The sequence below is a fragment of the Aulostomus chinensis genome, chromosome 21 (genome assembly GCF_037954235.1).
Source record: "Aulostomus chinensis isolate RoL2024-O1b breed Wild chromosome 21, RoL_Achi_v1.0, whole genome shotgun sequence".
Taxonomy (NCBI): domain Eukaryota; kingdom Metazoa; phylum Chordata; class Actinopteri; order Syngnathiformes; family Aulostomidae; genus Aulostomus; species Aulostomus chinensis.
The window spans coordinates 24,207,646-24,230,323 of NC_141340.1; the positions used below are offsets into that span (position 1 = coordinate 24,207,646).

A 22,678-nucleotide genomic window follows, 5' to 3' on the forward strand; every position below is an offset into this window, starting at 1 on the left:
CAGTCATAATTCTCAGAGTGTCTTCAAAGAGTGAGTACGATGGACTCGTGGCTCCTGAACATGGAACTGCTGGTCGAAGCGGTTCGGCTCGTTCCCACTTCAGAACTCTTCAGAGGAGAAGGTTCCTGAAGTTCTCTTCCTGTTACTGGGTGGCCGTCCCCAGTGGGGTTCCCCAGGTCCTGGATCCTGGCTGGTGTTGGCCTGCAGACGACTGGAAGAAACCTGTAGTTCGTGAGCTTGGCCACTGCGTAGTTCTGTACTTCAGCGGCATGCAGGAATAAAAACAAACCAACGAAGATGGAAGTTGTTCCTCCAGATAAAAAGCATGAGCGTAGGTTCTTTTTGTCCTCCTGAAGTTCCTTCTTCCTGAGTGACCCGCTGCCGGGCGCTGCAGGCCCTGCCAGTCACACACCAGGGAGAAGTTTGCCTCGTGGCTGCTGACCTGCTGTCTCCCTCTCGGCGGGAACCACCATGTTTTCCTGCCGGACCGGCGTCATGGCGTGTCCGTCTGTGTCCTCGTCTCTTCTGTTAGATGTGTTTCACGCTAACTGGTGGTGACGTGCGGTATTTAAGCTCTGCCCTCTCTAGACAAGCGAGTGCTCACGTTTGTTGTCACCATGGTTTTTGTTGTTCCATGTTTGTTGTTTACACCAGCCGACCAGCAGTGGGCGCCTGTGTTCATGTTGGTGAACATTTCAACACACCTTCTAACAAATTAGCCCCAGAGTTCCTTTCAGGACCATGAGACTGAGGGTGGGGGAGTTGGGATGGACCTGCTGGCCCCTGCAGCACCTTGACACCTCCTTCATCACCCTGTCAGGCACAGTGGTGAGGCCGAGGCTGCAGGGGCCTCAGGGGCCCACGATGAGGCTGAGCTGGACAAAGTGAGAAAAGGAGCTGGATAAAGGACGGCAGGCAAGAAAAAAATAGAAAAAATGTTTTCCTGCTGGGATTCTTCCGCATCTGCCCCCCCCCCCCACCGGAACCACAACAACTTCCGTGACTGGCCGCCAAAATAAAAGTCATGCTGTTCCTGTTTCCCAGGAATGCTCCTCCCACCAGCCGGCCGCCGCGACATGCTTGGAGATTACAGTAATTACGGCTGTGGCTGATGACGTCGCCTATCAGTGATCGTCCAGCTCTGACTCAGCTAGCATCAATGCTAACATCTGTTAGCAAGATCCTCACAGGTGAGTCTTGAGGAGTGAATCAAAAAGTGAAGGTGTGAGTAAGGGAATGAATATAGAAGTGAATGAATGGATGAAGGAGTGAGTGAATAGTGTTGTGAGCGAATGAAGAAGTGAATGGGTGAATAGAGTTGGCCCGCCCGCGAAACTGCTTTTATTATGAAAGCGCCCGAGCGGAAGCGGCTGCTCGGAGACTTGTTGTCGACAGAGTTGGGCTGGAAGTTCGCTCTCATGTCTCGCTGGGTCTTCTGAGCGGTTCCGAGGGTGAGATGAGTGACCAGACGGTCCCCGCGGACTTCTCGGGACACATGCTGGACCTGGAGGAGGACGAGGACCTGGAGGTGTTCTCCAAGGTAAGGGGCGAGTCCCCGAGTCAGTCCGCCCGCCTGCCGGCCGCGCTGCTACGTGGATGGACGGTTCGGCGCGGGCGGAGGGAGTCAGGAGGCCTGCTGGGTTGGTGTCTCCAGGTGAACCTGGACCAGGGAGCGAACTAGGTCAATGGGGACAGGAGCTGGGTCTGGTTCTCGAGGTCAGTCGGGTTGTAGCGGGCTACCAGCTGGTCCAGCAGAGAAGGCCTCCGCGGGGATCGAACCCGTCCTGCCCCATCAGCACTAGCAAGTCTCCGGTGACATTAGGACACCCGCCCGCATCAGTTGCAGCTGGAGGAGCTGTTGACCGGTTTTACTGCGCGTCCACAAATGCAGCACCACTGGCCAGAGCTGATCAGTGGTCAGTTCCTCCCTGTAAGTCTGAAGTGTGCTGGACCGTGAACGTCACACGGGGAAGGACCCGAGACTGCTGCGTCTGTCCCTCAGTGTCTGAGTCCCTGCTGCTGTTGTTAGGCAACACACACACACACACACACACACATACATATGCAGCCATACGCACACAGACCACACACACACATGCACAAACACACAAACTCGGAGCGGTGGTCTGAGGATGGACCCGATGAACGTGAGACCTCAGGTTGAGCAAGGATGGAATAGGTTTTGGAGTTGATTTGGATCTGATGACTTCATACCTCTCTGGGGAAGTGCCCTCCGGTTGTTGATCATGTGACTCGGATGTGTCGTGATGGTGGTTGCTCATCCCACCTTCCTTCTAGATGGCGTCATGGTTTGTTGAGCATCGACCGCGGCGACCTGTGAACGGATGCTCGTGCCGCCACCAACCTGTCCTCATGATGGTGTTCCCCACACGAGCCAGAACCCCTGAGGACCAGAACTCCTGAAGCCAGTGATCTATGATGGGCTTCGTAGTACTGTGTTCCTCTGAAATGTACAAGCAGTACACTCCAGTATTAATGAGTACTTTCCCTGACCCCAGGATGATTCCGTCCAGAGGTTACAGGAGGTCAGAATGTCTCAGTGCCACAACCCTGGATTGGAATGCAGCCCACCAACCAGGAGCTGTGCAAACAAGTGTCTCTGCTGGTTCCAAAAGTCCAGCCTTGGGGGGACTCACAGGTCCAGACTGTCCTGGAGGTCTCCGGAGGGGGGTTCTCCACACGTCACTATGAGCTAACGGTTATGTTGTGTTTGGTTCAGAATACATCGCTGGCAGATGGCGGCCCCACGCCCACCTCGCCCAGTTCCATGGTCAACCAGTACCGGCTGGAGGATGATGAGGAGCAGCAGGATGCCAGCGCCAAAGACCTCTTCATCACCGTGGACAACCCCGAGAGCCACGTCACCGCCATCGAGACCTTCATCACGTACAGAGTCGTCACCAAGGTGAGGAAGCGTCTTATTGCTCATTGAGTTCGGTGCGGATTTCACGAGTTCTGTGATGGGGTCCTCCATCTCGCCAGTGGCCTGGTGAAGAACCCACGTGAACTTTGGCCTCAGTTTCTACACATCAGTGCTTTCAGAAATCAACAGGAGACTCTAGTGTGCCCTCAAAGGGTATGTTCTGCGGAGAACATGTTCTCAAATTAGAGTGAGTTTATGCGTGTTCAGAACACAGGGAGCCACGCTTACTGTCAGGGCTACAACCTGAGACGGACAGATGACAAAGACAGAACCCGGCCGCAGAACCTGTGAGATCAGGTGGGCTGCAGTCCCACTCGTAGCAGCCGCGGTAGCAGTTAGCATCAGACATCTGTGGATCTCCTCCATCCTCAGACGTCCTCACCTGTCACACCTGGCAGGGGAATGCGCCATCACAAACCGTTAAAGTTAGCATTGGGACAGAAAATATGCGGAACGTTGCCGTGGCAATGAAGCCACAAGACACCGGGCCCTGATGCTCAAACTCATCACTCATCTGCGTGATCTGAACACCACGTAACTCGTTGTTTGTATGCTGTTGTTGTGACCTGGGCTGGCGGACACGCTGATCCGGTCTCACCTGTCCCCTCCTGGCAGGCAGGCCCGGGCCCTGTCTGCTGACAGGAAACCTCCTAGGTGTCAAACATGGAGGTCACATCGCAGGTTCTGAGTGAAGCTCAAACCAGATTCTGCGTGACGGCTCAGCAGCGCTGCACCTATGAAATACCAGCATTTCCGTTTTCACATGAAATAATTGAGCTAAGTAACCAAGTCGTTCAGCGGCAACAGGAGGAACAATCGGCCACACCCTCATGCACGTCCTCGCCCCCTCAGTCCGTTGCTGTCCTTCTGAGACGAGCTTCCTGGTTGTAGGTTCAGGTCTGGGTGCCATTGGCTCTGGGTTTCCCAGCCTGGATGTGTGGAACCTGCTTGGCAGTGATGTGATGCGTTTCCTCTCTGCAGACCACCAGGAGTGAGTTTGACTCCAGCGAGTTCGAGGTACACCGGCGCTACCAGGACTTCCTGTGGCTACGAAGCAGACTGGAAGAAAACTACTCAACCCTCATCATCCACGTAGGTATCAGCGCACCACGGAATGTTCCGCTCCTCTCTGAGCTGCTCATCTCCAGGTAGCAAACACGCGTGGAGGTAGGCGCCGGCGTGTGTTAGCTGGCGGACTGTCGCTCCAACCAGGCATGAGGGGTCCCATCCTCCGAGTCCCCTGAGTTCCTGGTGACTCGTCCAGGTGTGAGATCAGCTTGTCTCCTGTTCAGAGAGCCATGTATTCAGACTTTGCTTTCGATAGCTGCGTCTGAAATCACCAGCTAGCAACCACGTGAGCTGGAGCGCCACAGCAGAGTCCTCGCTTACGCCACTGCGCTGTCTGTCCTCAGCCTCTACCGGAGAAGTTTGTGATGAAAGGCATGGTGGAGCGCTTCAGCAGTGACTTCATCGAGACCAGGAAGAAAGCCCTGCACCGCTTCCTCAACAAGATCTCGGAGCATCCCGTCCTGTCCTGCAGCCAGCACCTCAAAGTCTTCCTCAGCGCCCAGGTCTGTCCCGTCAATCACAACCTTCATGAACTCTCTCGCTTGGTCTGACTCCTCCTACGAACTCACTGCCTCATACCAACGAGATCCCAATCTAATTATTTTGAATTTTGTTACAACACCCCAGAGTTTATTTCTGTGCTGATGGAAGGTCAGGTGACCCATGCTGTCGGTCCTCCCGCAGGACCTCACGTCTTACAGGAAACAGGGTCCAAGTTTCCTGAGCCGCATGGGGGAGACAGTGAGGGCCGTGGCCAACTCGGTGCGAGGCGTACGGAGCCGGCCAGAGGAGTTCACTGCCATGCAGGAGTACGTGGAGGACTTCAGCAACAAGATCTCGTCTGTGGACAAAGTCACTCAGAGGATCATCAAGGAACAGCGAGGTACAACCCCCCACCCCTCCCAGTAATGGTACAGCCCAGCTGTGTTGTCACGCGCCGCTGTGGATGTTCAGACTGATCCTTGAGGTCACGTCCTTCGCTTGCGTGCTCCTGCTGCGATGAGTTTTCAGATGTCTAATCAAAGTCGAGTGCTCCTTTACTTCGTAAGCCTGTCAAGTACCAATGATGGGTTCATGAAATGTGTCCACAGAGTACGTAGATGAGCTGAAGCAGTACAGCCCCACCTTCACCCAGTGGGCGGGGCTAGAGGAAGAGCTGGCGGAGTCGCTGAAGGGCGTGGCCAGCTGCGTGGAGCAGTGTAGCATGGAGGCAGAGGAGCAGATCCAGCATCTGTCTGAGGTCCTGGTCCCGGTCCTGCACGAGTACGTCCTCTGTGCTGAGACACTGAAGGTGAGCAGAGACCGGGGGGGGGGCATGTCTGCTCTCGCCAGTGACCTGCACTAAGGCGAAGATGCTGTCACCAGCAGGTCTTTGTTCTTCAGATTTGCGTCTGAACACGTGGGGGTCTGACGGGTCCAGTTAGCATTCATGCTACACTACATGCTACTGCTGCCGTCAGGACCAGTGCTCTGTAGAAGAAGGTATTGTTTTATTTTCTGGGAAGTGGAATGTAAAGTGTCTAGTCCCACCCCCACGTGGATCCAGTGTTCTCATTTCCTGTTCCGTCTCTGTGGAATGGCAGCAGATGCAGCAGCTCTGGTGTTGAGAATTGTTGGGTGGTCGTTCCGGAGCAGACGACCACATCGGTGGCGCCAGCCGTCCCTGACAGTGTCAGATGGTTGTTGTGGTGTTTTTGGTTTCACGTGTCGCCTGTGTGAAGACCTGTGCTCACTCTGTTTAGTTCTGTGTAAAACCACCCACCCACTTCTCAGCCAGACATTGATGGGATCTAAAGTGTTCTGGAACTTTCCAGGGACCTGATTTCCTTAGAGTGCCGAGCAAGACTTTCCGTGCTGCTTCATTTCTCTGAAACCAATTCAGCAGCTGTCAGCACCATCGACGTCCATATTAGGAGGCTGCTAGTGGAGGCGCTGGTGGAAGCCCATGTCAGAGGCTCACTGGTATCGATTGTTCAGGGAAACGGGCCCTGGATGAACAGGGAATTCTTGAAAACATGACTTTGAGCAGCTTTTATCGACTGAGACATTGTGCTGGTCTGTTCAGGCTGTGATGAGACGGAGAGACAATATCCAAGCGGAGTTCGAGGCCAAGAACGAGGCGCTGGCGTCCAGAAAAGCCGACCAAAAAGCAGTAAGTGCCACCACCACCCCCCCCCCCCCACCCCTCCCGGAGATTAGGAGTAATAAAGTGGAGTGTGAAGTGGGGCCTCTCCCTGGGGCCACCCGCAGCTCATATTGGGGAAGTCTTCCTGGGAGGATTATCTAAATATCCAGGCCCGTTGCTGGGAACCAGCAGAGCTCAGTGGGAATAAGAGCTGTCAATATTAGTCCAGCGCGTGAGCCGGCAGCTAATCGCTGCGTAATGAAAACTCCCAGATCCCTTCAGATACGACTGGCTTCAAAATGTCACAAGAGAGGACGTTGGGCGAGCAAAGGACAGGGCTATTTATAGACTCTCTGATTAGTGTGTGTGTGTGTGGGGGGGGGGGGGTGCAGGTGTGTCACTGCACATCGCTGATATCAAAATCCATCTGTGAGATTTTAATTAAGAAGCAGGACTGAGATTGTCCCCTCAGACTTGTATTGTATTCCTATTTTAATTGTGAGTGAGTGAGTGTGTGACTGAGTGTGTGTGTCTGAGTGAGTGAGTGAGTGAGTGAGTCCTCCAGCCTCTCTTGCATATTGCCTTTAACAACAGATCTGCACTAATGAGAAGAGAAATGTCAAATGGATGCCTTTGTCACTGTGGCGTGGCGGCAGGGGCAGCGAGCAGGACTGAGTGAGCGCCATGGAAACACGCTGGCTTTCATTCAGGTCTTATTTAAAGGAGCTGCCACGTGACATCATTGTTATGTGGGACAAATGTTGACGTGTCAGTGAGACAATCACCTGTAGGCTTTGATGAAAGCAGACACATTCTTACTGGCAAGCAGCGGGCAAAGGTTAACCTCTGGTGATGTCATAAGGCTGGCCTACTTGATGAATGGGTTTTAAAATGAAGGTGAGGTGTGATCATGTGATCAGCCCCTCTGTTGTTCGGTTGGTGACCACCTACAGCCTAGCTGCTATGAGTGTGCCAGCTAAGCATGTGAGTGTTGCCCTCTGGGTAATGTATGCTGTGGAGGGAGTCATGTTTGAAGATGAAGAACTGATTAGAGTTTGGTCAAAGGTCACAAGGTATAAGGGAGGTCAAAGTTCAACTTCAGCGATGATGAGTTCCGTCGTCAGAGCTTTACTATGTGACGAGTGAGCGAGGCGGAGGGATACGACCCCACCACCTCCAGACGCTGCTGCTCTCCTTCAGCCTTCTGTCTCTCATCCAGAACGGCGCCACATCCATAAACTGGTGTGATGTCATCGTGGGGTTGATTTCCTCTGGTACAAATCCATATTTGTCGGTTCTTCCAGAGACAGACCATGAATCCAGTCGTTTGAGTGTTCAGGATGGATATCCATACCTGCTCCAGTAGTCAGACCAGATGAGCCGAGCACAGAGACGATGATGCCAAGAACTGTTAGCTTGTTATTGTCAGACTGAGCCGGTTCTCCGCTCTGTTGTTGCATGTGTCATCATGTAGTTGCACATGTATGTTGCTCTACTGGCCTGACTGGTTTGGTTTGAGTGGACCAGTGCTGCTGTGACTCAGAGTCTGTGATGAGTATCAGTAAGACAACAGTAAAGTTTCTGACCAACAGGCTCATAACTGATCTGAGGTCAGCAGGACTCCAGTTGCATTAGTCTTGGTCTGGTGGTGGTGAGGAGGAGGAGGAGGAGCGGTCTGACCTCTCCTCTCTGCTGTGATGTGACGCCGATGGCTGCAGCGTGGTGGCGCAGGTTCATTCCTGGATGTCACGTAGCACTGCTGAGTCGCCACTTTCCGCCGTCTGTTATCAGATGTGAGGAAGGAGCGACAACTCAGACCATAACTGCTTCAAAGTAAAACATGGATGTCACTGAGCCCTGAGTCACGTACAGCGCTGAGGCTGCTGCGGCACCAACATGGTGGCAACTAAGAAACGATAGAATTTTACCGCCAAACAGTTGACGAATGTCTGTGAAAACAGTTTGATGGGCGTTTGCTCTGTGAGAGCTCGCCATCGGGGATGAATGGGACAAATAGAATAGAAGAACTACATGGAACCCTCCTGGGGGCTGAGATCGGAAGAGGAGGAGAGAGAAGCCCAGTGCATCATGGGAGACCGCCAACAGTCTAAGCCCATAGCAGCATAGCTAGGGGGCGGGGCTAGCCTCAGCCCGCCTTGACTGTCAGCTCTGTCTTAAAGGGGGGTCTCTTCTCCTGGTTTTGGTCAGTCCACCAGCAGCTGGAGAGTCTAGAGGGACTGTTGGTGCAGCCTGATAGGTGGCGCCGCAGCGCTCCAGCCTGGGAGTGACGCACAAGTGTCTGAGCTTAGTGGTGTTACGAGATGGAGGAAGGCGACCCGGAGGTTTGATCAATGACGCCATGAAATTCCTCCACCACTCATGAGCCGGGTGGCTCCAACTGGTGTTCTAGACAGTTCTGACCTCCAGTCAGCCTGGTATTGGATTACTGAGCTGGATGAAGAGGACCTGATTGCATCAGACGGTGTTTGTAAACAGTGGAAGTGAGTAACCCTTAAACTCCACCCTCCCCCAGTGTCACCTGTTCGGATGTAACCTGTAAAGTTAAGCTGAGGATGGCGATGGTAACATGCACTAGGGCATGAATTAATATCCAGGGACCCAGTGACCAGCAGGGTCCAGGCAGATACTGGTTTCACTGATTTGGTTAAGAGCATAATAAGAAAAACAAAAGGATCTTCGTCCCGACGTTCCTTCGGGCTCAGGCCTTAATGAAGCCTCTGTCAGTCCCAGTGTGTTGTGAGCCTGCACAGCCAGGAGGGGGCAGTGTTGCTCTACTTTAGCGGCTCTCAGGTGGAGGCGGTGTCGGTCCCTGTCCATGGTGGTCCTTTAATATTTCATCCGAATACCTACGGTCGTCCTGTAGGTGGGCTGAGAATCAGGGGTCTTACTACCGGGAATGTTCCTGCGTCTCTTATATAACCTCTTGGTCTTCAGGGGCTGAATCAATAACAACGATAATACTTCAGACATTTAGACGAAGATAAAAAAGCAATGTGATGTTTCACGTTCTGCCAACACTATGATGATGTAGATTCTCATTTGTGTGTGTGTGTGTGTGTGTGTGTGTGTGTGTGTTTTTCAGCTGCAGGAGGAGCTTGATGGTCTGGCTGATCGGGTGGAACTGGCCAACAACACCTTGAAGGGGGACTGGGGCCGCTGGCAGCGGAGTATGAGAACTGACCTCAAGTCAGCCTTTGTGTCCACCGCCGACAAGAACGTGGAGAGTTATGAGAAGGTGGGTTACAAGATTCAGGCTCACAGCATCAACACCAGAACTCTGGTCTTCACCTGTGACTGCAGGAGTTGGTCAGAACCAGGAGTCCAGTTGCAGGTTCCTATCGTCACTGGCCTTGTTCTTGTTCTGGTCCACTGTTGACCAATAGAGGTCAGTGTTGGCTTGTAGTTATCCTCAGAGGTCAGTAGTGGTCAGTGCTGAACTCAGTGACTTGCAGGAATGAATGTGACCTCTGGAACCTTCAGTGTCTCACCTGCTGAGGTCAGGTGTGCCGTCAGCTGTGGATTACAGGCTGCTTCTTAAGCTCTTCCAGGTTCATGTCGGAAGGCGGATGGCGCGCGGCCTCAGGGTGGCGGTCTGGCTAGTCTATGGCTGCGTTAGCTTGTTTCCTCTCCTGACTTGAGGACTTGTCGGTTTCTTGTCATGCAGCATTGTTTGTCTGCTGCAGGTGATGCCACTTCTCAAAAGAGGGTGATAGATGGAGGAGGAGAGGAAGACCAGATGGAGGTTAGAGGATGGAGGTTAAAGGGGTGGAGATGAGAGGATGGAAGTTAAAGGGTGGAAGCTGGAGGGTGGATGTTAAAGGGGTTGAGATTAGAGGCTGGAGGTTGGTCACATGGAATCATGGGGGCCAGAGATGGGAGGAGCAGTTGTCAGTGCCAACTAGGGCTGGGCGATATCACGATATATATATCATCTGGACGATAGAAAATGTCTATTGTTTAATGTTAAACTTTATCGTTTATATTGCGGTATCGCAAAACAGGCTTTACGGCAATATTTTACGTCACCGACGCGCCATACGGCAAGCCCAGGCACACCGCTCAAACATACACAGCCATGGAGGAAGACGGTGGACGCCACACAGAAGAACGTGTTACCAATTCTCAATCCAAACAACAACAAGATGACGAACAACCAGCGCAAACCGACGAGCTTGTACCTAAAAGAGGGGGAACTTCTGTCATGTGGTGGTGGTTTGGATATAAAAAGACCGACAAGGATCAGACTGCTGCACTTTGTAAAGTTTGCTGCTGCCCGATCCAACAACAGACTCGAACATGAGTAACTTTTTTTATCACCTGAAAAAGAATCATGAAAAAGAATACAGAGAGAGTCCACGAGAAAAAGCAGCAAAAGCTGGGCCGAGTGACGTTGATGTTGAGAAGAAACACCAGACGCAGACATTGCAACAGGCTTTTACCCGCGGCTCACCGTATAGCCACACCTCCCGCAGGTGGAAGGAAATAACCATGGCCGTTAGGGTTGGCACATCTGTAAAGATATGATTCCAATCTACACGGTCGAGAAACGGGGGTTTCTTGAGTTGGTGCAAGCACTCGACCCCAGATATGAAATGCCCAGCCGAAGACACATCGGTAGCGTTGTGTTACCTGCTTTATATGAGGAGTGCCGGGCAAAAGTGGAGGAAGAAATAAAAAATAAAATAAACTGTTCATTCATTGAATTTACCAAAAATGAGCTATATGGTGATGTATATCGTATCAGGATATAAAGTGAGCTATATGGTGATGTATATCGTATCAGGATATAAAGTGAGCTATATGGTGATGTATATCGTATCAGGATATAAAGTGAGCTATATGGTGATGTATATCGTATCAGGATATAAAAAGAGCTATATCATGATGTATATCGTATCAGGATATAAAAAGAGCTATATCATGATGTATATCGTATCAGGATATAAAATGAGCTATATGGTGATGTATATCGTATCAGGATATAAAGTGAGCTATATGGTGATGTATATCGTATCAGGATATAAAAAGAGCTATATCATGATGTATATCGTATCAGGATATAAAATGAGCTATATGGTGATGTATATCGTATCAGGATATAAAGTGAGCTATATGGTGATGTATATCGTATCAGGATATAAAGTGAGCTATATGGTGATGTATATCGTATCAGGATATAAAGTGAGCTATATGGTGATGTATATCGTATCAGGATATAAAGTGAGCTATATGGTGATGTATATCGTATCAGGATATAAAGTGAGCTATATGGTGATGTATATCGTATCAGGATATAAAGTGAGCTATATGGTGATGTATATCGTATCAGGATATAAAGTGAGCTATATGGTGATGTATATCGTATCAGGATATAAAGTGAGCTATATGGTGATGTATATCGTATCAGGATATAAAGTGAGCTATATGGGGATATACAATTTTGGTCATATCGTCCAGCCCTCGTGCCAACTTGGGGTCCCAGTGAGACTGAGCTCCCATCAGAGTCTCGAAGACACAAAGAGGATCGAACCAGCTACCCTCTGTTTACCAGACAGCCATTCCACCTGGGAGCTGCACCGGCCCGATGCTGTCGTCTCCATAGTAACAAGAGTGGGTTTATGTGTAGCGCTCCACTCACACACTGATGGTGGAGCTGCCATGCAAGGCGCCACCCTGCTCATCAGGAGCAACTATGGGTTCAGGATCATGCTATATATACACTTGGACAGGTCACTGGGGGAAGTGAGGAAGGGTTCTGTGCAGGTCCTGTCTGATGGGTTGATCCCACTGACTCTGGATCAGGAGACAAATGAGCCATGAAACCAGACAGTGAGGTCAAAGAGTCCTGAAGGATGAATCAGCTGAACCAGAACCAGTCCATCAGAACCAGACTGGATGTTCGGGTCTTTATTCTCTTTATCTTTGCAAAAGATGCACAGGCACAAGGACTAATTCCTGGTTCAGACTAGCAGCACCAGCAGGTTGCCAGACGAGACCTCTTCAGTGTTTCAGCCAGTTCTCAGCGCTGTCCTGTCTGACAGCTGCTGCCAGATGGCGACCACGTGCTTTGGTTGTTGTTGGGCTCTGAACTGCAGAAGTGAAATGATGACGGTGAGCGAGGAGCGCTACGTCACCGCCATCCCACAGCCTTGCCGGGGCAGCACCTGCATCTGAGGGCCGGGAACCACTCAGATCTGGAGGAACTTCTGACAGAATATATGTTGTTATTGTTTGTCTAATTTTTTTGAAGCTTGTTGAAGTTGATGAATGGCGCCTCCTGGGCTTCTCTCCATCGCTCCCTAGTGGTGATGTTGTTTACTACCACAGCTGAGCACGCTCCCGATGGAGTTCCACCTGGTAGAGGGGACACTCCTGCTCACATGGCTGTACATGATGGTACTGACCGGCTGTTGACCAGCTGTTGAGGAACGCCAGAGCCAAGAATAACGAGTGTGTACAGTCAGTCCAACGTTCATGTTTCCCAGTGGGTCGACTCACTGAAGACCAGCGTGAAAACAATGGGATGTCGTGTTTGTCACAAGATCAGATGATGACATCATCCTGTTGATAAAAGCAGGGCACTTGTGTGCCTGTTACATTGGTCCAGGACATCCCTCCTGCCTGGCACCTGGACTCCTCACCTCTCCAGTCTGGGATGTGTTGACACGTGAAATTATCAGTCACACATCTTGATTCTTTAATCTTTATGCTCTAATCTGTTTTCTTTTATCTTTTTTCTTTAATTGTGATTCATTAATCTTGATTCTTTAATCTTGATTTTTTTAACCGTGATTCTTTAATCTTTTTTTTTTTTACTTTTCATTTGTCTTTTTTCAAAGAAGAAAACAACATAAGTAAAAACAACAGTACTGGCACAGACGCCGTCACTCTACAATGGAAATAAACAGCTTCAGATTACAGAGAGTGACACATGTAGAGTATGTAGCAAGAAAGAAAAAAAATAAATAAAAGGGGGGGGGGCATAATGCCCTATACTGTTCTCCATCATGATTGCTGAGGCTGTGAGCCTTCTGTGTATCTTGTCCATTTTTCCCAGCGTTGATGTAGAGTCCCTGCTTCCAGCCTTAAGTAGAAAGTCAGTCTTTTCATAGAGTAGAGCTCCTTAACAATGTCCAACCACTGTCTGTGGTTGGCGGGTCAGCTTTCAACCAGTTTCTTGTGATGGCCTTTTTACTGGCCAGTATTAGAATTTTAAAAAGATAAGTGTCCTTGTTCTGAATAATGTCTGTCATCAGGCCCAGGCACAGGGTTGGAGGGTCTCCAGGCACCTTATACTTTAAAATCACATCCAGGGTCAGTGTAACTCCGTCCCAAAATGGTCGCAGGTTTGGGCAGGACCAGAACACATGCGAGTGATTGGCACTCATCTGCCCACATTGTGTCCAGCATTGTTGTGGTAAACCCAGTTGTTTACTTTTAATATGTGGTGTGACGAAAAAGCGGATTTAGTTTTTCCACCCGAATTCCCTCCATCTTTTAGAGCTAGAGGAGGGTTGTTGAGTTCTGCAGATTGAGCGCCAACCACTCTACGCCAGTTCAATGCCCAGCTCTGAATCCCATTTCAGTTTCACGTAAAGAGAATTCCTACCATTCCGTTTCTGTAGTCCCCTGTACAGTTTAGTCACAATCTTAGTCGGTGTTCGTTTGTGTGCTCTTGTAAACACTTCAACCACTCCAGCGTCTTCTGCTGACAGTCTCTTTTTAATCTCAACATCATAGAATGTCTTAACTGAAACCTGGGTGTCATGATTGATGACCAGCTGACCTTTAAGGTTCATGTGGCCTCAGTTTCTCGGTCTTGCCGTTATGCCCTCTACAACATCAGGAAGATCAGACCCTTCCTGACCCAACAGACCACACAGCTTCTGGTTCAGGCTCTTGTCATCTCACGCATTGACTACTGCAACTCTCTTCTGGCAGGCCTCCCTGCAGGCTCATTCAAGCCTCTGCAGATGATCCAGAATGCAGCAGCACGTCTGGTCTTCAACCAGCCCAAAAGGGCACATGTCACCCCGCTGCTGGTTTCTCTTCACTGGCTTCCAGTGGCAGCCAGGATCAAATTCAAGGCACTTCTCTTGGCTCACAAAACAATCACAAGAACGGCTCCAGCCTACCTGGAATCCCTGATCCAGGTCTACTCTCCTTCTCGCCCACTACGCTCTGCATGCCAAAGACGCCTGGTGCTTCCAGCCCAGCGCTGCTCCAAATCTCTAGCCAGACTCTTCTCTTCTGTTGTTCCCAAATGGTGGAACCAACTACCGAACTCTGTGCGTTCTGCTGAGTCCCTTTCTACTTTTAAGAGACAATTGAAGACTCAATTGTTCAGAGAGCACCGAGGCACTGAACCTGACTCTGGTCCTCTTTGTCCTGTGGTAGAATCAGTCAGAGGGTCCAAGACCCAGCACTTAGTGACTATGTAGCACTAACTGTGTTGTGTCATGTTGTATGTCTGTTATATTTTTTAAAAAAAAGGGAGGGGGGGGCGACACTTCTTCTGCCACTAGATGGCAGTACCTGTGACCAAATCACAACTGAAGCACTTTTGCACTACTATAGGTTTTTCCTTAAGTCTGAATTCTTGCTTGTGTTGTACATCGCTTTGGACAAAAGCGTCTGCTAAATGATATTGTAGAATTGTAGATATCTAAAAAAGTCTCCGTTTACCAAATTCAATTCCTCTTTAAATTATTGAAATGTCTTCAAACCCTAACCCTCTAAGAGCGTACACGTCGCTGTCATCCCTCTGACTGTCCAGCTCACAAAGGCATTGTCCAGCACTCCAGGACCAAACCCAGGTGTGTGAGATGGTCAAGCCAGAAGTTTAATTTCACTTTCCAAATGATATTTTCTTACAATTTCATACCAAATTTTTAATGAATCTTCTATTATTGAATTTTCCCCCTTTAGGTTTGTGTGGTCAGCGCCCCCTAGTCTATCTTGTGGGTGAGAATGATCCGCATTCAGTTCAATGTGTTTCCACCTGGCTTGGTAATCTGGAGAGCACCAATAGAGGAGATCCCTCATCTGGGCAGCATCAGTACTCTCTGAGGTTCGGGACAGCAAGACCTCCCTCTTCTCTGTCCAGTTGAAGAGTTTTAAATGGAGCCCCTGGCCTTGCTCCTGCCCCAATGGATCTAGACAGTTGGTTATCCCATGCTATGAATTGGGATTCTGGCTGGTAAAGATAAGAAAAGATACAACAACCTCGGCAACACGTTCAACGTCACTGTCTCAACCCTTGAACTAAAATCTAAGATAAGTGTTGACCATGTCCTCATATCTCTCTGAATCTTATTATCTATGGATTCGTTAGATTCTTGTGTGAGTAGTACACCTAAATATTTTATCAACTTTGAATCCCACTTTATTTTATATTCCCATCTGATTGTTCTGCTTGGTGTTTAATTAAAGGAGAGGACCTGTGTTTTAGAGACGTTCAGTGTACACCCTGATAACTGAGCGTATTCCTGCAGAACAGACGTGAGCCTAGGAACGTTAATTCAGGATTGTGGAGGTAGGTGATGACATCATCGGCAAAGAGTCCTATTCCATGTTCCTCATTTGCCATATTGATTCCTTTAATATCAGGGTTTTGTCTTCTGGTTTGTGCTAAAGGCTCTATGAATATTGCAAACAGTGTGGGGCTCAGGCAGCATCCTTGGTGGGTGCCCCTAAACAGCTTAAAACTGCTGGTAGGATGGCCACTAATTTTTATTCTAGCACTGGGCTCTGTGTAAAGAGCTTGCTTACATCTGATGACTTGTTTATTACAGCCAAGTTTCTCTAGCACCCCATGTAGAAAAGGCCAGCAGACTCTGTCAAACGCCTTTTCAGCGTCAAGGCTGATCAGAGCTGCACTCAGATGGTTTTTGTCAATGTGTTCTATGATAGTAGGGTTTGCCTCATGTTGTCTTGGGTCTGGCAGCCTTTCATAAAACCTGTCTGGTCCTCGTGTACTAAATCAGGCAGGTAATGTTTAATTCTTTTAGACATAATAGAGGTAAATAACTTATAGTCTACTTTGAATATAGAGATGGGGCGATACGATTCACAGTTTTCTATGTTTTTGCCTTCTTTTGGAACGACTGATGTCAGCGCTTCTTTCCATGATGGTGGTGTCACAGCTTCATTTCGTGTGCAACTGAATGATCTAACAGTAAGGGGGTGAGGTCTTCTTTGAAGGTTTTATACCATTGGTGAGGGTAGCCGCCACTCCCAGGACTTTTATTTGGTTTTAATTTGTGGATGGCTACGTCTCGCTCTTTCTTTGTAGTAGGAGCGGTCAGCACATCATTTTGTATTTTCTCTATGGATGGAAGGTCTAACGATAATAAATATTGTTTAATCTTTCCATCGTCAATATTATTAGGCTGTGAGTGGAGTGATTAGTAATAGGTCTGAAAGATGTTATGAATTTCCTCTGGTTCACATGTTATCTTTTTAGTCCAAGGGTCTCTAATTTTATGAATGGTATTCCTCTTCTCTTGTGCCCTGAGGCGTTTTGCTAGAATTTTAGTTGCTTTTGGTCCCAATTCATAAAAGGTTTGTGTTGCACACTTCATTTTCTTTTCCAATTCCTCATTCAGAAGATCATCTATTTGCTTTTTTTGTACTTTAATCTGGTCTGTCAATCTCTTCATCTTTTTGTTGTTGTTTCTCGAACTCCCTCAATGTTCTCTAATTCGTCATATTTTAACCTTTTAATCTTATTTAAATACGCTGTCCTTGAAATTAATTTCCCTCTCATTATTGCCTTTACTGTGTCCCACATAATGACTGGATTCACCGGACTGTTCTTCTTATCCTCTATACATTCGTTAATTTCCTCCTTAATCTCCTTCAGAACGGTCTCCTTGTTTAAAATACTCGTATTTAGTCTCCATAATGTGGTCTTCCGACTGTTGTTTATATGGAAAGTTAAACAGATTACACTGGTCTGATGTGTCTGCTGTTCCTCCTGAACAACCCTTCACTCTGCATCTGTCTACATTGTTCATCAAGAAAAAGTCTATTCTGGAATGAACACGGCGAGTGGCTGAATAATGGGTAAAGTCTCTTTCCTGTTGGTGGAGGCTCCTCCAGACATCGAACAGACCATCTCTTTGATCAGAAAATTAAGATCGCCCGATTCATGTACTTTCTGCTTTTTAGTGCTCGTCGTATCCATTGAGTGATTCAGAATTGTGTTCCAGTCGCCAGCACAAACTAAAGTCCCTTCACTTTCTGATTTTAATGCATCAAATAGAGCCCTGATGAATTTTCCATCACTTTCTGGAGGGCGTATATATTAGCAAGTGTGACGAGCACATTATCTATCCTCCCTTTAATAATTACACATCTGCCCTCCTTATTACACCTTTCTGAAATCGGTTCAAAAGTAAGACTGTTAGAAATCAGAGTTGCCACTCCTCTTTTACGACTGTTTTCACATGAACTAAAGAAAGAATTCGAATAACCAAACTTTTCATGTTCTTTTTTTAGACACATGTCTCTTGAAGAAATATCACTGATGCTTTATCTTTTTTCATTTTAGCAAGAACCTTTTTTCTTTTTACCGGGTTACTCAGACCATTCACATTCAAAGAAGCACACCTCAGATCATGTGACCCTGTCATATTCAGTCCGAAAATCAGCTGAGCCAGAAATCCCCCAAAATAAAATCTGAACACAGAACGTGAACTTAGACTGGCCTCCAAACGTGGAGGGAAGCCTCCCTCACCTGTGACTCCGTTGGTGAGTCGAGGGTGAAGCCTCTCACTTAGAGAGGGCCCATAGTCAAGAGTGGTAAAAGAGTTAGGTAACAAAAACTCTACCATCTTACAGGTCCAACAAGTTTCATTTCAGAGAAGCCGCTTCTCCCAGGTGTTGTGTATTTATAAAAGGCCCAAAAAAACTACCGTCTCTTTACAGTCCGAGACACGAAACAATCATACCAAGCGGTGCGGCTTACGTCCCAGCTCCTGATTCCTCCGCTTGTTTCCTCTGGAACCCGAGGAGTTTTTCTCTCACTCTCTGCGCCATGGCTGAGCTCCTTTCCCGGGTGTTCGCTGCCTGCCTCCATCCCAGCCGCTCCGCCAGCTGTTTCTCCTGGCTGCCGTCCCCCTCGGTCACCACTGGTTCCTCTATGTGGAAACCTCGTTTCTTCAGATCCCTCCGTGCCTCCTGTGCGCTGTCATAAGTGCGGACCCCCGAGTCCCAGTGAATCCGCATCCGGGTATATGGTGTTTGGAAATGGATCCCTCTTTCCTTCAGAGCTTTCTTTATCTCGTTATATTCCTTACGTTTTTTGACTATATCTGATGCATAGTCATGGTCGAAAGAAGAGCCCGGTTACCCACCAGGATTTTCCCCTTCTTCCAAGCCTCTCTCAGTACCACCTCCTTGGTGGTAAACTCCTGGAAGTTCACAATGATGGGTCGCGGGGGGGCACCAGTCGGAGGTCTCGGGGCCAGGCTATGGTGAGCCCGCTGTATTTTCAGATCCACATCTTGCAGCATTGTCAACTCACTCTTGATGAGATTCACCATAAACTGCATCATCGAGTCGCCTTCCTCTCCCTCCGCCACTCCGAAGACTCTGACATTATTTCTTCTTGAGCGAGATTCAAGGTCAGATATCTTTGTTGTTCCAGGCAGGTGAGGAGCGCTCGGGTTGCTTCCTCTGCCCAGTCCTCCGTCTGCCCCACGCGGGACTCCGTTTCTTCTACGCGGTCAGATACACCTTCCACTTCCGTTGCAAGTTTGTTGAGTTTGCCGTTAATTTCTTGTCTCAGGCCGACTATCTTGTGTTTAACGCCTACATTGCCCTTCTTCATGTCCGCTTTTAGCTCCTTTATCGCAGTCATTATGTCTTCAGGGGCCATGCTGTGTCGTGTGTCGCTCTGGTGTGCTGTAGCTTCTCCACATGTAGTAGCCTTAACCGACTTAGCATTGCTAGCTTGATCCGCCACGTTACTCTTTTCTTGCGATTTCTGCATATTTTCTTCACCTTTTTGGCCTTTAACATTCCGTCTGCCCGCCATCTAGTTCTTACTCGGTTGAATTTCGATTTTCAAGTTGTTAAATGGGCAAGTTATCTGGAGTTTGGGAGAGCGGCTCCTCCACACGTCTTACTACTCCATCAGCCAAACCATCAAACCGGAAACCGATTCTTTAACCGTGATTCTTTAATCTTGATTTTTTTTTAACCTTGATTCTTTCATCTTTATTCGTTAATCTTTATTCTTTAACCGCGATTCATTAACCTTGATTCTTTGTTCGTTAATCTGTCTTCTTTATTCTTGAATTTTTTAACCTTGATTCTTTCATCTTTATTCATGACTCCTTGATCGAGACTGGTTTGACTATCATCTGAAATACAGAAGAATTACCTCTAATCAAAGGAACACGGCTGCGTTGCTGAATCTCTTACAGTGGTTGCAGGGGTGGGTTGTGTGATGTCACTGCTCGAGGTTAGTGGTGTTTTGTAGTTCAGCAGGTCATCTGTCTTTGGTGACAGAGAGAGTATCTCTGCATGTAGAGATGAAGGGGGAAAAAAAGTGATAGAGGTAAAATCATCACCAGTGATGATGGTGATGGTGATGATGGTGGTGGTGATGATGGTGGTGGTGGTGATGGTGATGATGATGGTGATGGTGGTGGTGGTGGTGGTGGTGGTGATGATGGTGATGATGGTGGTGGTGATGATGGTGGTGGTGGTGGTGATGGTGATGATGGTGATGATGATGATGGTGGTGATGGTGGTGATGGTGGTGGTGGTGATGGTGGTGATGGTGATGATGGTGATGATGATGATGATGATGGTGATGGTGATGGTGATGATGGTGATGGTGATGGTGATGATGGTGATGATGATGATGATGATGGTGATGATGGTGGTGATAATTATGATGATGGTGATGGTGATGGTGATGATGGTGATGGTGATGATGATGATGGTGATGATGATGATGATGATGATGATGATGATGATGATGGTGGTGGTGATGATGATGATGATGATGATGGTGGTGATAATGATGGTGGTGATGATGCTGATGGTGATGGTGATGGTGGTGGTGATGGTGGTGGTGGTGGTGATGATGGTGGTGATGGTGATGATGTTGATAGTGATGGTGATGATGATGATGATGATGGTGGTGATGGTGATGATGTTGATGATGATGGTGGTGATGATGATGGTGATGGTGATGATGGTGGTGGTGATGGTGGTGGTGATGATGGTGATGGTGGTGGTGGTGATGGTGATGATGATGATGATGGTGATGATGATGATCATGATGATGGTGGTGATGATGATGATGGTGATGATGATGGTGATGATGGTGGTGATGATGGTGATGATGGTGATGATGTTGATGGTGATGATGGTGATGGTGATGATGGTGATGATGATGGTGGTGATGATGATGATGATGATGGTGATGGTGGTGATGGTGATGGTGATGGTGATGATAATGGTGATGGTGATGGTGATGATGATGATGATGGTGGTGATGGTGATGATGGTGGTGATGATGGTGGTGATGATGATGATGATGGTGGTGATGATGGTGATGGTAATGATAATGATGATGATGATGTTGTGTGCCTTGTCTTCCAGTGTCTGGCAGTGTGGGAATCGTTCCTGTTGTCCCAGAGGTTGGAGCCTCAGGAGCAGAGAGACAGGGAGGGCGCCTCCTAACACGTTAAGATCATGTAACCTTGATGGTCGTCAGCTTTCAGAACCACACACACATACACACACACTCACACACACATGCGCACACACACATGCGCGCACACACACACACACACACACTCACTCTGTCAATCAAACCTTCGGACACAGACTCTCAGCCAAACAAGCATCGTCATGTGACACACATTTCACCATTCCAGTGATGTCGTCATCACTGCTGTCAACCAAACATCCCTTTATCAGTGTTTACATGCCTCCATGTGTACAGCCAAATATTACAACAAGCCCCCCCAAAATACACACACAACCATACAAACCCCGTGATGTGACCTTTTTAATTTCTCCTACAGGAAGTGGTGGCTAGCACGGACGGCGTTTGTATGATTGTATTTGTGTGTATGATGGAAACATTTTCCTGGCGTGGCAGCCAGGACCACACAAACTACGATCGGAGCAGACTTGACGCAAATGTTCACACGGAGAACATAGAAATACGTCTGAACAAGAATAAACACAAGTCAACACTTGCAGAGAGGATCTTTGACCTCCTGATTATGTTCCTGGATCCACCGTCATGTCTAGGGTCATGACAGCATCACGTCAAAGGTAGATGTTACTGTGATGGAATATTAAGATGATCTGAGTTCTAGTTACAACACGTATGTGCACTCCGCCTCATGTCTGCTCTGAACACCTGCACCCTCAAATACTGGACCTCCTTCTCCTCTGGAAGCTGCTTACAAATGTGCTGCGTCTTTATTGAGCTTGATTCCAGTCAGGACTTGTAGGTTACCCAGCAACCAGCAGGTGTGACTCACTGTCACCATGACAACAACCATCGTTGGTGTAGTTTGCGGTCGGGCTGATTTCTCCATGTACACTGAATGTGTGAGGAGAACCGTGATGCTCTGCTGCCACAGCTAAACACCTAAGAGTCCCCCAGCCTGCAGGACCAAACATGGCCGACGCGCCTCCAGCCGTAGTCACTGGAGAACGCAGAGCCTGGAGGAACGCCGCACAGTGGGGGGTTCTCACGGACAAGTTGTTAAGTTTAGGTTCTAACAAGCAGTGTGCCAGAGATTCAGGGGCAGGGTTGGAGACTCTGTAAGTCTGATGCGTCTTGTGGTTGTACTGAGGGGTTCACAGCGATGCGCACACGTCAATGCCAAGATTTTAGTTGTGACTCAACTGGCATCAGCACACCTGCTGTAGCACTGTGGTGAGTCGTCAGGTCACCAAACCACAGTCTCCTGAGGTCGAGGACTGGGGGGGCAACAGCTTCTTTGGGCTTTTTAATGCTTTTGCTCAATTAACTGAAGTCATCCAGCAAAGAATTCTGGATGGTAGCACGCCATCACACCTAAGGTCGCCGACCATCTCACACACACAACTCCCCCACGCGTCCAGCTGGAGTCTGGCTGCAACACGCCCCTGCTGGTCTGATGAGGGTCCAGTTCTTCATCCGTCTGTCTGACACGTCTTTGTAACAGAATGATCCTTTTATACTGATCGCTTTTCTCTGTTCATGTACAAATGTGATTTTGAGATGTCGCCATGATAATAAAGACTGATTTCACACAAAATCGTGAGAAGCTGTTGAATGATGCCTCCCAGTTCAGAGACTGGAGAGACTCACTGGTGCCCTCACAAAAATGAATAAACACAACGTTCCAACCAACAAACATGTCCTCCTGCAGATCAGAGGCAGCTCATTTTGAGTCGCCTACATTTATTCATTAATTAGGATGTCGACTTTTGATTTTACATTTCACAAAGGAAATGTTTATCCACACGCTGTTTTTGTGTGGGAAAATCCCACT

General features: G+C 48.4%; 1 protein-coding gene across 2 annotated transcripts; it reads left to right on the forward strand.

Moving 5' to 3' along the window:
• Positions 1–1,381: 1,381 nt before the first annotated feature.
• On the forward strand, positions 1,382–22,448 carry snx7 (sorting nexin 7). 2 transcript variants are annotated; one of them, XM_086191537.1, is made up of 9 exons: positions 1,382–1,540; positions 2,741–2,926; positions 3,926–4,036; positions 4,357–4,515; positions 4,697–4,895; positions 5,104–5,303; positions 6,078–6,164; positions 9,241–9,393; positions 20,781–22,448. In XM_086191537.1, the coding sequence occupies exons 1-9, from the start codon at positions 1,457–1,459 to the stop codon at positions 20,859–20,861; spliced, it is 1,260 nt and encodes a 419-aa protein (XP_086047663.1). In that variant the 5' UTR covers positions 1,382–1,456; the 3' UTR covers positions 20,862–22,448. The 2 variants fall into 2 exon arrangements, with proteins under 2 accessions (XP_086047663.1, XP_086047664.1); XM_086191538.1 differs by lacking the exon at positions 6,078–6,164.
• The last annotated feature ends 230 nt before the right edge of the window (positions 22,449–22,678 follow it).

Bases quoted from the DNA above. Each gene is read 5' to 3' on its own strand.
- snx7 (XM_086191537.1), top strand. From the start codon at position 1,457: ATGAGTGACCAGACGGTCCCCGCGGACTTCTCGGGACACATGCTGGAC. The intron at 5,304-6,077 runs GTGAGCAGAGAC...TGGTCTGTTCAG, and splicing joins TCTGTGCTGAGACACTGAAG to GCTGTGATGAGACGGAGAGA. The intron at 9,394-20,780 runs GTGGGTTACAAG...CTTGTCTTCCAG, and splicing joins ACGTGGAGAGTTATGAGAAG to TGTCTGGCAGTGTGGGAATC.